Genomic DNA, 14,512 nt, shown 5'->3' on the forward strand with positions numbered 1-14,512 from the left:
AAAAAAAAAAAAAAAAAAGAATGCATGCAATAGAGTACATTTATAGTAATGGGGAAACAAAAGTCTTTTTTTCCCCTTACGTTTAACAGCAGAATGATTATCTCCATTTTTAGCACTTTCAGCAAGAGTTAAATATAATTATATATATGTATTATGTAGACATACCTATATAAACACACACACATACATATACAGTCATCCCTCTGTATCTGTGGGTTCTGAATTCACAGATTCAACCAACTGAGGATCAGAAATATTTGGAAAAATATATAGATGCTTATGTCTGTACTGAACATGTACAGATTTATTTTCTTGTCATTGTTTCCTAAACAATTCAGTATAACAGCTATTTACATAGCATTTACATTGCATTAGGTATTATAAGTAATCTAGAGACGATTTAAAGTATGCAGGAGGATGTGCGTAGGTTTATGCAAATACTACTGCATTTTATATCAGGGACTTGAGTGTCTGTGGATTTTGGTATCCTCAGGGGTCCTATAACCAGTCCCCCGGGTACCGAGAAACAACTGCAAGCACACGCACACACACATATCCATATATGCACATAGAACTTCGAGTTAGAGTTGGGGGACCCAGCTTCAGCAGCCCATCTTCTCTCTAGGCCACGCTCTTGCCCCGAGGTTGCCAGGGATGCCTTCACACACAGGCATATACACATGTACAGAGGGAGACTGCAGATGGGTAGGTTACGGCAGACACTGATAAAACCCCGTGCCATCTAGCTTAGAACTAGAACACCAAAGCCACCTGTATGTCTTCACCATCCCATCCCCCAGCCTCTCCCACTCCCACCCCTATCAGGATGAACCACCATGCTGCATGCTGCGATGATGCTTCCTGAAATTATGTGTCATATCTCCCCAAACAGTGCTGTTATTCCCTCAAAGCAGTCACCTGGCACAGAGCCTCAGACTTACACGTCTCTGAATTGTTTATTGGGTGAATGAATGAATGACGAATGAATGAAGCGGGTTTACCGGTATATCCCCCATTAGGAGTGATGGTTCTCCGTAAGCATTGTTCGTCTGAATGTATTGTTTTACTTTTTCAAAACTATTCACTGAGCACCTTCTGTGTCAGACACTATGCTAAGTATACACACATAAATACATACTGTGCACTGTAATAAGAAGAATTGCAGCTTCTAAAAATGTTAAGTCCAGGCTACGCAGGAGCTAATGCAATTTTCTCCTCAGTGCATTGAAAAATCTATTAGTTAAGAAAGCAGCTATATTTCAGGAAATTAAACCACTGTAACAGTCCAGTTCACAAATCAGAACTCCCAGTGCTTTGAAATGCTCCATTTCCTAACATGAAGTACAGAGGGATGTTCAGGCAATCCGTAAATGCTCCAGTGACCGATCCCCTTAAGCTCTGCAAAGCCAAATAGAGGATGCCTCTTGCCGGGTGATGAGAGAGGAAGGGGTTTTGTGCCACCGCCTGTGAGGAGGGATGTGTTTGTAGATCCGTGGTCACGTTCACCTTAACTCGCTGCACCTCTGTCATCATTCTGGAATTACTTACATTTGTGGAAGGTGGCTTCTCAGTAGATTTCTGAATAATGAGCATTTTAGGTGGAAGCCAGATAATCTTATTTGAGGCCAGGGTTGTATGTTCTGAGTAAATGTTCAATGATGCTTAGGGGAGATTGTTGTCACCTGCAAAGACCAGCTTCCAGGCTCCTACAAGGTTTCCTTCTAAGTTGCGAATGTAGGAAGACGCGACATGTAATTCAGCTCTCCTGTTGCTGCTGGTTACTAAGAATTTCACTGTAGCTGACCTAGGGCTGCTTTTATTGAAGCAGGATTTCTAAGTTTGAAAAGAAGTACAGCCAGGAAACCTTCTTGATCTCAGAGTCATAAACTACCTGTGAGGTGTAGAGATATCTGAAGAACTCCTAATCTGTCTTTTATTAATCTTTAAGAAAGGTCTTCTCCCCCTATGCATCCAACAAAGTGTCAATTTCAGGCGGGACATGTAAGCTTGGAGTTAGCTTATGACTTGTTTCTGAGCAGTAAGTTGGTTGTTGATGTAGTGTAAATTATTCATCCAAGAAGACCTTGAGAAATACTGTTTTCTGTGTCTCCTAACTTGACATTTCTTAGGGTGTAATCTGAGGACACCTGTTGTAGAATCACCTGGGGTGCTGCTTCAAAATACAGATTTCTGGGCCCTGACCCAGACTTGATGAGTCATCACCTCTTGGTATTATCCTGGGAATGTGCATTTTCAGTAGGCTTCCTGCAAGGTTTCGATGCCTCTCAGCTGCCTTGTGTTAATCTTTTCTCCATAAATCACTAGAGTATGTTCCAAAAATACAGATGAGATCACATCTCTTTGCTAGTGAAAATTCTCTTGCCTTCCCTACTGTATCTAGGATATTGCCCAGTGCTCTTAAGCATGGCCTACAGTTTTCTCCAGCATTTGATCTTTCCTGCTATGCCATATCCTTCTCCATCATTTCCAACTCCATGCTTTACCATTAAGTATATCAGACTGTACTTATTTTACACACACATGGTTATTTATATCTCTGTGCCTTCATTGGTGCTAATACTTCTCCTATCATACTTCTCTCTCAGTATTTAAGAAACTCAGTTTTCAACTCTATTTTCAACACTATTTCTCAATAGTGAATTTTAGGCTCATCTCTTTCTGACATCTCTACTTGATTACTCTCTCTCTTTTCTTCCCACTCCCCTCTAATCGTCCTTCTGCTAGACTGCTGCTGTATACAGTGGGTTCTATACCTGTGGACTCAACCAACTGAGGACTGAACATATTTGAAAAATAAAAAAAAAAATATGGTTATATCTATACTGAACATGTACAGACTGTTTTCTTCCCAACAGAACAACTGTTTGCATAGTTTTTACATTCTATTAGGTATTATAAGTAATCTAGAAATGATTTAAAGTACATAGTAGCATGTGCATAGGTTATATGCAAATACTACACCATTTTATATCAGGGAGTTGAACATCTATGGATTTTGGTATTCAAGGGGGACCCTGGAACCAATCCCCCATAGATACCAAGGATGGCTATCCTTGGCATTCATCACAATCCAGTCCATACTGTTCTATAATTACAGATGTGGCAGCTAATTTCCAAGATGGTACCCAGTAATCCCCATTTCCTAGTATTCATTCACACCCTTGGGTCATCCCTTCTCACATTGCATAAGCTGACCCATATAACCAGTAAGACCTTGCAGAAGTGATACCATGTCACTTCTGAGGCCAAGTCGTCACAGACATCTTAGTTTCCACCTCGCTTTCTCTTGGACCAGTCACTTTGGGGAAAGCCAGACGCCATGTTGTAAAGACACTCAAGCCATCCCTCCAGGGTGATCCACATGGCAAGGAACTGAGGCTTCCTTTTAACAGCCAGCATCAACTGCCGGGGACGTATGAGGGAGCCATCCTAGAAGTAGATCTCACAGCCCAAAGCAAGTATGCAGATGACTGCAGGCTCAGCTGACGTTTTGGCTGCAACCTCATGAGAAATGAGCGAGAACTGTCTGACTGATGTGCTCCCAAATTCCTGACACACAGAGACCATGTGATATAATAAATAACTGTTGCTGTTTTAGGCTGCTGCGTTTTGAGGCAAGTTGTTATGCAGTAATGGATAATGAATATCCGCTAGGCCATAGGCTGTATGAGAGCACCAGCCATGTTTTATTCATAACAGACCCTGGCCCCTTGCCCTCCTCGGTACCTGGCTCGTGTTAAGTGTTCCATAAATGTTTGTTTAAATGATTTTAACAGAACTCAACTGGAGTTTCTCTTTGCTGGCAAGGATAAATACTCACAGATGCTGACGCTTTAATAGATACGAATCTTGTGTTTTGCTCTAACTATCATTAGTAATAATATGAGCAATTAATAACAACAGCCAATGCTTATAGATAACCCCAGAATACTCACAATCCTGTGGGATGTGTGCTGTAAGTGTTCCCATTTTACAGATGAAAAAACTGAGGTATGTGGAGATTTAACTACTTGCCCAGAGTGACCCAACCAGTGAATGATGGAGCCAGGATTCAAGCCAGACAGACTCCAGTGTGTGTTGTTAACCATTTTAAAAGTTCATATTGCACCCTTATCATGTGGCGCCTTGGTTCTCCTCCCTCATTTAGTGCTTTTTCAAACCTCATGCAATATTGTATTATTTTATTTTCTGGGTGAGCATATTGAGGCTTAGAGAAGTGACCTTGCCAGGGTGGTGGTGGTGGAATCTGAATTTTTAATCTGGCCAGCTGGACTCCCAAGCCCGTGTTCACTTCGTGGTCCTCCTCTGATGCATCCCCCAGAGTCTCTGCCCCACCCGAGCCCCCCTCCTTCCATTCCTCAACAATTATGTTCTGAATGTACAGGTTGGTTGCTAAGACAACCACTCAGAAACAACATGAAAGGCAAATGTCTTTTCAAACATTGTGCAGCCGGGATGACTTCTTTTTTTTAATTTTTAAAAAAGTGTCAAGGTGATTTGTAATCCACAGAAAAATGTTGATACGGGTAAGAAATCTATTTTGAGCAATAAATATTTCCAGTATCTTGGAGGAAATCTTACAGACTACAAATATAGTAACTCCCTAGGAAGGAAGCGGGGTATGCTGCTGTTATCCCTATTTTACATATGAGAAAATTAATGCCCGGAGAAATGTAGAAGCCAGGAATGCCTCGCGCTAAGGCTTTTGTGCCCAGTTGCCCTGAAAAACTGCTTCTTGGTGAATGAAGTTTGGTCTGGGTGGAGGCACAGGCTCAGTTCTGACCTGCAGTGATCGGAGAGTGGAGAGCACATCCGAATAGGCCAGTGTCAGTGGGAAAAGAGGGGACGAGAGACAGAGTAGAGTGTCTAGGGCTGGAGGACTGGAAGTTGGGGTGAGGGTAAGGACCCCCAGACTTCGGGTGCTGGGATAATAATACCCAGCTCTCAGGATTGTTAGGAAGGGTTTAAATAAGATAGCACATAGAGAGCTCTTACCACAATGCCCGATACCCAGTTAATGCTGGGTATTTTTTTTCTAGTGTTCTTATGACTGGGGCATCCCAATGCCTCTGCAAGTCAGCATCTTCCAGGAGAAGTGAGCATCATTTCCTGACAAAACCAGCCTCTTTTCATGTCTTTCCCTTGTCTGTCAAAGGTCAGGAACTTGGTGTCACCATGGAGACACAGCGTCCCTTCACACCTGGGGAGGTGTGTGTGCGGTCCAGCCCTCTGCCTCCATGCGGCGCCACTGTTCTGGTCTGGTTTTCTGAGTAGCTTTTTTATGGACCACCCAGCACCAGATGGAACCTAGAATCACTTGCAACATCTCATAAAAACTCCCCTTAGGGTCCACCGAGTAACTGGAAACTTCAGGAAGGTAAATTTCCCTTTGAGAACATCTCCCAGCCGCCACTTTACATAAAGCCCTTAAAACCTGTGTGCTCCTTTATCTAAGTGCTTAAGGTGAGGTGGTAATCTTGGGCATGATTGCAGTTTTGCTAATTAAAGCTTAGACCATGCTGCTTAGAATTATTAATAGCCATTGCAAGGATAATAGTCTGTCTATTAAAATAAGCCCAACTTTCATTTTTATGATCGTTTTAATTACGTGAACCCTCTGGCACGTTTATAATGATGAAGAGCGTGGTGGGGTATTGCTCTGCCAGGTGTTGTCATCTCTATAGGAAACTCTTGGGTAAATCTGCATGGTGCCCTGCAGTTTTGCTCAGCCTTCCTCTGAGGATGTTCTTCTCTCCATTCACCCCATGACCTTACGTCCCTGTCGGACTGAAGTTTGTGGCAGGGTGGGAGTGAGATGGCATCGAGACTGCCCCAAGAGGTTGCATGGGTGACCACTCCCACTGACCTTTCCTCTTCCTCAAACCAAGAATGTGCTGTGTGATTTGGATATCTACCGGAGGGGCTTTGCATTTTCCAGATTTCAGTTAGTGATTTTGCTAATCTTTCGTATAGGAACACAGGAAAAGTGATAAGTGACTTATTTCCCCAGATAAAACCATCTCCATTCCTGATTTCCCCTTTACTGTCAAAGGTGCCATAATTTGCTGGTTTTATCAAGCTCAGACACCTAAATCATCTGAGCTGCGACGGTGCTGACAGACATTCACCGGGAGGAGGAAAGCGGACTTAGCAGAGGCCCACTGTGCGCCTAGCATGAAGCCAGATGCGTGCAGTCCTCCCAGCAATGCTGTGAACTGCATACTGTCAGCCCCCATTTTGCAGATGAGAAAAGTAAGGCTCACGGAGGTTTAAGTGACTTGCCTGAGCTCACACAGCTCATTAGAAGTGGAACCAGTTCTAAAGCCAAACCACGCCTCTTCCATTGTACCCTACTGACCCAGGACTTTAGCAATTATGAACACTTCTGCTCCTAGGTGAGAAAAATGTCAAGGGTAGGATTTGAACCTAGGCCTGGCTGACTTCATGGTCATGCACATTCATCAAACTATTTTAGAGTAATTACTATGTTGTTGCCACAGCAAAAAAAAAGACATCATCCCTGCCTAAAGGAGTAGCAGTCAAGCGCAGGAGAGAGCATGGAAAATTAAATACAGTGTGGTACCATGCTGTGCTAGAGGGAGGGAACAGTTTGTTTGGGGAGTCCTAACCCATCCTGGGGCAGTGGGGAGGTGGTGACGGGGAGGCAGAGACCTCTAAGCTGAGACTTGTAGGAAGAGCAGGGTGTGGACAGAGGAAGAGGACCAGCATGCCTGATGCCACGCTCCCTCTAAGAGGATGCCTTTTATTATATAATAGGCATACCTTCTTCTTACCACAAGTACTTTTCCCCAGATTCCTTAGTGTTCCACCCTTTCTGGGGCTTGCTTTCTGAATACAAACTCATCCAAATGCCTCCTTTACTTCTGATTGAACATTTGGGCTTCCTTGATTATGTATTAAGTTGGGGACCTGGAGCGACATTCAGGCCTGGGCTCATGTTGAGATTAATTTATTCCTGTAGTCTTCCTGTTCCGCGATGCATCCGAGCGCCTCACATGTGTGTTAAAAATAAAGCTGAGAGTCAGGGCAATCTAATTAGACGGCTTAACCCAACACTCTGGTGTTCGGTCTCCACCAAGCTCTCCTGCTTTGATGATAACCAAAATAGATGAATAAGTTAATCAAAGGTCTGATTAAATAGCACGGCTTTGCAGCATGGTCTGATGGTTGGCAAGCTTCAGTTCAGGCAAATTGTCAGGGGAGAGAAGAAACCGAGCTGAGTTCCAAAGGCCAGTGCTTTCATGAGGAAGAGTTTTATAAAGTACACTGGAGGGAATTACTCGCTAAGTCCTCAGATCTGAAGGTGATGGCTAGTCAGCTGACTCCAAAAGAAGGAGAACGTGTTTGGAGAAAGAACAAAAACCTTCCCCTGGCAGATTCTGACGATAGCTTTGCATCTTGCCTGGTGTGGGATGGTAGACAAATCAGTCTCCTTCCTGTGCCTGCCTGCCATTGGTCCATCTGTCCATCCATCCATTCATCATCCATCTGTCCAAGATATGTATTTTGCACCTAGTATGTATAAGGCATTGTGTTTTTATCTTGCCATCGTTCGTTTAATTTCTGTCCTGTGTCAACAGTCTGACTCTGCCAGTTGTATTAGGTTTATCCTTCCAGATCTCTCACCCTTCTCCTCCTCTTTGTGCCCCATGAGGCTGACACATAGAGACCTTATCCCTGATCTTGCTTCCCCTCTGGCTTCCATGTGGGTTGGTCAGAGGGACATCGGTGGGCAGGAGCAGAGTGAGCTTGAGATTTTGTTCCCTGTTCCCGTCCTGTGGGTTGCCACAGGTAGCCCATGCTGCTGGACTGAAGGTTGCTGCCCCTGCCAGGTGGCCTTACTCACACAGCCCCCCGCTCTGGTTTTCCAACAGCTGTGGCGTTGGCCCTTCTGGCCTTGGGGTGGGAATGCCCCAAGTACTCTCCCCTCCCTGAGTCACTGCACGGTCCACGTTACTGCCCCTAAATCTGCGTACACTTACATAAATAGTCCCTGTATTGTTAAATTTTCCTTAGACTCCCCAGTGTGAGTGTGCTCTCTGTCCCCACCCACATCCTCACTGATACAATGAAGTAAGCACACGGAAGTAACTGCCATTGATAAATGACAGAAGCTCAGAAAGGCTGAGCAAACCTGTCCAAGGTGATTTGGCGATTAAGTGATGATCCTGGAATCTGAATCCAGGTGTGTCTGACTCCAGAACCCAAGGTTCTGTGCTCTCCTACGTCCCATAGACCCTCGAGTTCAGTGTGAAGCACTGAAAGAAGCATTGGTATCTGCATACGTAGAATAAGGTGGGGGCTCAGGAAGAAGGGCGGGAGCTTCTGTTTCCTGAGTATACTTTGTGTACCAGCCTCTTGAGTCCTGGACTCCTTTAATTTCTGCACCAACCCTGTCACGTAGGCATCATCTCCGTTGTGCAGGTAAAGAAACCGAGGCTCAGAGAGATCAAACACTGGAGCCCAGCTTTGAACTCCTGTCCCTTTTCCCTCCTCCACACTGCCCGGGTACAGGGTGATAGGAACTCCAGACGTGGTGATTCTCGTCCTTGAGACTGACACAGGGTGATTCATTCCATCCCCTAGTGTGTTTTCTTTTCTTTTATTTTTTTGGTCAAAACTGTGCTCATGTAAGCAAAGGACCTTTGCAAAACTGAGAATACGGAGTAGCGAAACGATGTTCTCAAATAAACGTGCAGATGAAACTATGACATGGAGTGCGTTTGAGAGACGGAGGTGGTCGCAGGAGTGGGCATGGGGAGCCCTTCCTCATAGCATCCTGCATCCCTCCTTGCTCCCGTTTCTCCATCACCACATCGACCAGATCATGGTATGTTTGCAAAGAATGTAGTGCCTAGTTTTTCTTCACAGCAGTAGTAGTTGGTCATTTTAAGAAGTTGAAAAGAATGTATCAGTTAAATTTATGTATGTATGTATATACACATAAATATTTGTGTTTACAGAGCAAGAGAGATTCCCACCATCCCCAAACGATCACTGTTAGTAATCTGATATCTTGCTTCTATTTCTTCTTGCCCTGCATAAATTTGGGTGGATGTGTTCTCATGCTGTTTGGTTATACGTAGTGGTTTTTAAATAAAAACAATTTTAAACTTACTTTTTTCCTCTTAACATCATATGCAGGTTTTTTAAATTGCATCTTAATCTACATTGTTTTAAGCCATTGCATAGTATGCCATCAGAAAAAAATGTATCATGATTTAATTAATTGTTCAGTTTGGGGGCATTTGGTTGCTGTTTCTTTACTTTTATAACATGTTGACAAACATCTTTGGGAATAAAACTTCAGTTTTTTGTTTTTAAATTTGACTTTAAAATAAAACAGTGTCCTCAACATGGGATTATAAGAACAAAGAAGATGAATATTTTTGTAATTCTGACAAACTGGCTATATTTCCCATTAAAGGGCTATGTTGTAAGTGTTAACCTCTTGGAAATAAGAAGTGTGCTTTGGATCCCATGGAAACTCCCCAGGGCAGCTAGGATGGGGCCCCTGCCCGTGGCAGTCTTCATAAATGAGGAAAGCATTTATTATGCTGGTGTTATGTTTCATTTTTAGCCTTGCCTTTATATACCAAGTGGTACCAAGGTGTGTGGCATTAACGATTCTACCCACCTGTGGGACATTGATTGTTCCATGACATCACATGAGGATTACAGTGTCAGCACCCCGTGGGTTGCTCCTTTCTGGCCGTGTGTGTGCACACGTGTGCGTCCTCTGTTGCTGTCAAGGTGAAGAATGTTGCATAGATTATGACCAGGTCCTCCTTGTGGGTTTATCTGAGAATAAAGAGAAGGTAGCAGTACTAGTCTACTCAATTATAGCTTTAAAAAAAACAAGCATAAGCATTAACAATACCATTGAGCACTAATCTTTAATGACACAGAAATGGAATATGATTTAAAGAAATATACTTACCTAGGAACAATTAGGTACTAGTTGCAAAAAGCATATATAGTATGATTCAATTTTTATACCTTTATGCCTTCTTTTTTCATATCCTTATTTTCTTCAGTGGACCTTTATGATTTCTTTAATAACAAAAATTTTATTAAAAATCTCAGCATAGGGTTTGCATGTAATAATTGTTTTATAACTATTACTTTTTCTCTTCCTTGTTTCAGATACATTTTCTTCCAAAAAGAACTTCATGTGCCAAAATATAAATTACATAAATAAATCTTTTTAAAAAATTAATTCATTTATTCAGATTTTTATTGGATACTTTTTATTCCTAGCCTCTATTTATAATATTTATGTAAAGAATTAACATAGTGATTTTTTTTTTCCCCGTTTCTCCAACTCCCTCTCTGCCCTGTCCTGTCTAGTCTGAAGTTTCCTGGATCCCCAACAAACATTACTCTGGGATTTATGGTCTGATGAAGCTTGTCCTGACCAAGACTCTTCCTGCCAACCTAGAGAGAGTCATCGTCCTTGACACGGATATCACCTTTGCGACCGACATCGCGGAGCTATGGGCTGTGTTCCACAAGTTCAAAGGTAACTGTAACCCTGCTTTTCTCTGATATCTTTGTAGGTGTTGGCATGCCAAGAATGATGATTGTGTTCTTTAAAAAAGGTGAGGTCAACTAGATTGAGGTCATGCTAATGAAATGGTTAAGGATTTGCCAATATGGTTGAATATCAGCTCTGCTTTGATTTGCAGCATGTTGGAGAAAAAATGGCATTTGTTGCATTTCTTTAGTAAATGAAGGGGTAAGGTCTATTTTCATAGGAAGAACCCAATTCAGGATGCTTTAGGACAGATAAATATGAAATGTGTATTCTGTATGCAGACAATTGAGTGTTCACATACCTCTGTCAAGACCTGTGTTTATTGGTTTTCTCTTTTTGTCAAATGATATTTTGATTGCCAAGAAAGCCTGTGAGGTTGTGGAGATGGGTATTGATTATAGCATGTTTGAAAATGTTCTTATGACTTTTGCTTTTGTTAATGTTGTGGTTTATCATTTCAAGGAGGTGTATATGTTTGGCTTTATAAGACTTCTAGTCTGGTTGGTTTCTTCGTAGCTATTAGTATAACTCTTGTCACTGCCTCAAGGTGTATGAGAGTACCTGGTGGGAAATTGTGAGTCCAATCGGTGTATTTAACTCCCGTGTGGATACAGGAGAGAAGTGACAGGTTAGCGCAAAGTTGGGGCTATTAGTTGAATATGCCTCTCCCAAATTTGTCTCCCGAAATTATATTATTTTTAAAATTCTTTTCTATATTGGATGAATGTAATAAAAAAGAAATTTGACAGTGAGATTATTCTTTTTCTCTGTATTTATTTTTCATTTTTCAGTTGTACTCTGGCTTCTGCATTTAAAGTCTTCTCTGCCTCTTAGCTCCTTATCCTATGAAAGTGAAATACCACTTAATGAATTTTAAACCACAGCATTTTCGTAAATCACAGGATGTTCCTGTTGGTTTCTGTTGCCGTTCGTGGGCAGAGGGTAAATTCCTTGCCTGGGCTTCTTATAAGTCTGGGCTAATTGAACATCCTCAGCAAATCAAGGTGGTGACATTCTGATCCCTGGGACTCTTTCTCTCATCAGGATTAAAATTTACTTTTCTTATCTGTGCCCATAATGACACTAACAAAGACATCATTTAACAAAACTGTTGAAACCAAGTGTGTCTCACCTCCCTGATCTCTTCTTCATCGAATGCCTGGATCTGTCCTTTCATCTCACAAACTGGGGCTGCAGGGTTTTGCCCGAAGTTGAGGTCAGAACGCGTGTGTCTTGGCTTTCATCGACTGCTCTTTCAAATTCCCCTATCATTTCTGCTTGTTTTTCTCTTTCTAATCACATTGAACTCACTGGGGGCAGTTTTGCTATAATTATGTGGTGTTTTATTCATGTTTTTATGCTGATGTTCAGTGTTCAGTGAGGCATTTATTCAACAGGCATTTATTGCATTCCTACTGGGTGTCAGGCAGCGGGCCTGGCTCTGGAAACAAGGAGATGAGTAATGAAGGGACAGGAAGAGTTGTCACGTCTCCTATAGGGGGTTAGAGAAGGTAGCCAGGAAAGTGTCGCAGAGGAGGTGGTAATCGTGCGCTGTCTCATCGGGAAGGAGCAATGGTTGTGTGCAGTGGATGCCCACGTCCTCCTGCTGCTAAGAGAGCTGCCTGCAGAGGAAGGGCCCTCAGCTATCAGCCTTCCTTGGGGACGGCCTCAGTTGAAAAGCGTCACCTTGTGCATGGCCACACCTCTTCCTGGGGGGCCCCACATCGTGGAATTACTGATGAACACAGGCTGAACCTGCAGGTCGGCTGCAACACTCCCTGCAGACTCCTAGGCTGCTTTCCCCTCTGCCCAGTCCTGCTTTCTGCCCTTCCCTGTCGTAGGTGCTGTTCCCCAGAGCTCTCCCTAATAAACCTCTTGCATTCTGACTTCCATCTCAGAGTCACCTTCCTGAGAAACTCAACCTGCAGCATACATTTAGAGCTATAAGTCTCCCTTGGATAAGTGTAACCAGCAAAGTCACCAGAACAGGTGATCAGAAATTATAGAGCTGCAGGTAGGAAATCACATTTATTCTCTTGCAGCTAGGACTGGCCATCGTGCTAGTGGGGTTCTACAGCCAGTAACAACAATGCCAGTAATCATGGTTTTAAATACCCTGGTGTTATATTTGGAAGGGAAGGCACCAGAGCTCTTGCAGCTCCCCAGCTGGCTCGAGGGCTTGGATTGGAGGGCTCTGAGATTCAAGGCTGATCCTGGGGCTGAGCAGACTCTATGGGCCAAGGTCAGGACGGGAACAAAGAAAATTTGAATGCAAGGAGCTGAGTTAATGGGCTGCATTTTATTTGTTCATTCTTTTATTGGTTTATTTCGAGCATTTGTTAGGCCCCCATTGTGCAGAGGAATACATTAGATGCCGTTGTTACCTGAAGCTGTTGAGAACACAGCACCTGCCTTCCAGGAACTGGCAAGCAGGGCAGACCGCGTTACATTTTTATCTTTTGCCAGCGATGGAATGTAAAACATCGGAGGTTTTCCCATGCCCGCCCTAATTTTTCTGGGAAAATACAGAAGTGAAAAGAAAGAAGTAAGCTCATTTCTCCATACATCACTTTTTTGTATAGCTTTTTTTTTTTTTTTTTTTTTTTTTGTGATTTGTTTTTTCTAAACTGGAACTGTTAGAAGCCAGGTCATGGAACAGGAAGAAAACCTCTGAGGGCAGATTCATAAATATAGAATATTCTCGTCCAAGAGGGAGAGTTTCCCTCTCATAAAGGCAATTGCAGTTGACATCTTTCACTGTAAACATTCTGAGTGACATTGATGCTATTTGGCCTTGTTAATTTTTCTCTGCTTTAGAACAGCAGGTTGTTGGGGCTGCGGTGGCTCTTGTGTTCAGATCACAGGATACTTCTTTTACCTGGTAGCTGTCCTGCTGCTTAGTTGTCCAAACCACGACCAGGGGGTCCCCTGCACAAGAAACTTGTTTATGCCGGCAGAGCCCTCGTGGCTGCTGTCTGACCGTGTCCCGTGTACACCTGCCTGACCGTCACCTGGCTCTGGGATGCCCTGTGTTCGCCCCTGCACCACCGGCCAGGGGAGCCCCGGTTCTTCAAGTGAAAGGTACAACTTCAGTTTACTACCACAGCAGGGAACAAGTTCAAAGATTTATTACTTACAGATCTAGCCAAGGAGGGCACAGTGAGTCATCAGGGCAGTCCTCTGTGCCCAGGTCACACGAGGCAGGAACAAAGTGTCAGGCAGAGAGAGAAGCATCCATCTGGCAACTAGCAGTAAATATAAGGAAATAGAGTGTGGGTTACTTTAAGTTCACAGGCAAATGCCTGAATGGACCATTTAAAGGAAGGGGCAGGGAAGCAGGGGCCCAGTCTGCTGGGCAGGAGAGATGCCTCCAAGCTCTTCTCTCTGGCCACCAGCTTGAGCCATTGGGCGTGGTGTAGAACTGGAAGCTGTGTCAGGGGTGACTGAGCCCTGCCCTGGGGTGGGAAAATTAAACTTGTATTCCAAATGGATGCCAAGGCGACAGGAAGTTATAAGAATTCACTGCGAAGACAAACCCAATCTCTGCTTCTGTGAGTTTATATTTGAGTACTGTTTAAGCAAATAAGTAAAATATTATGTTAGAGGTGATTAGCGCTCTGCATGTACCTAGGGGAAGCGTGGAGAGGTGCTGGCACCAGGGGCAGCAAGTGTAGACTTTCTGAAGTGCGTGTGGCCTGGCCGGGGAGTGGGCTGGAGGTCAGAGCAGCGTGAGCCTGGGTGGGGGCAGGGCCTGATCTGCCAAGGTCAGATTGTAGGAGCCCAGTTTGTAGGGCAAGGAAGACTTTGCCCTTGCTGTAAGTAATTTGGGGAACCCCTGGCGGGCTTTGAGCAGAGGTGTATCTCTGTCTGATGTATGTTGTTAATGGCTCATCCCAGCTGCCTTTTTGAGAAGAGGAGAAGCAGGGAAACCAT

The 14,512-nt window shown here is 43.6% G+C and overlaps 1 protein-coding gene across 2 annotated transcripts in view; it reads left to right on the forward strand.

Annotated features, from left to right (window-relative positions):
* The window catches only part of LARGE1 (LARGE xylosyl- and glucuronyltransferase 1), a 446,568-nt gene that overhangs the window by 223,747 nt on the left and 208,309 nt on the right, over window positions 1-14,512 (forward strand). For both annotated transcript variants that reach the window (XM_045553007.1, XM_045553008.1), the window contains one exon: window positions 10,393-10,564. In XM_045553007.1, coding sequence (XP_045408963.1) covers window positions 10,393-10,564 — 172 coding nt within the window. The remainder of the gene's footprint in view (window positions 1-10,392; window positions 10,565-14,512) is intronic.

Source organism: Lemur catta, chromosome 6, assembly GCF_020740605.2.
Source record: "Lemur catta isolate mLemCat1 chromosome 6, mLemCat1.pri, whole genome shotgun sequence".
Classification (NCBI taxonomy): Eukaryota; Metazoa; Chordata; class Mammalia; order Primates; family Lemuridae; genus Lemur; species Lemur catta.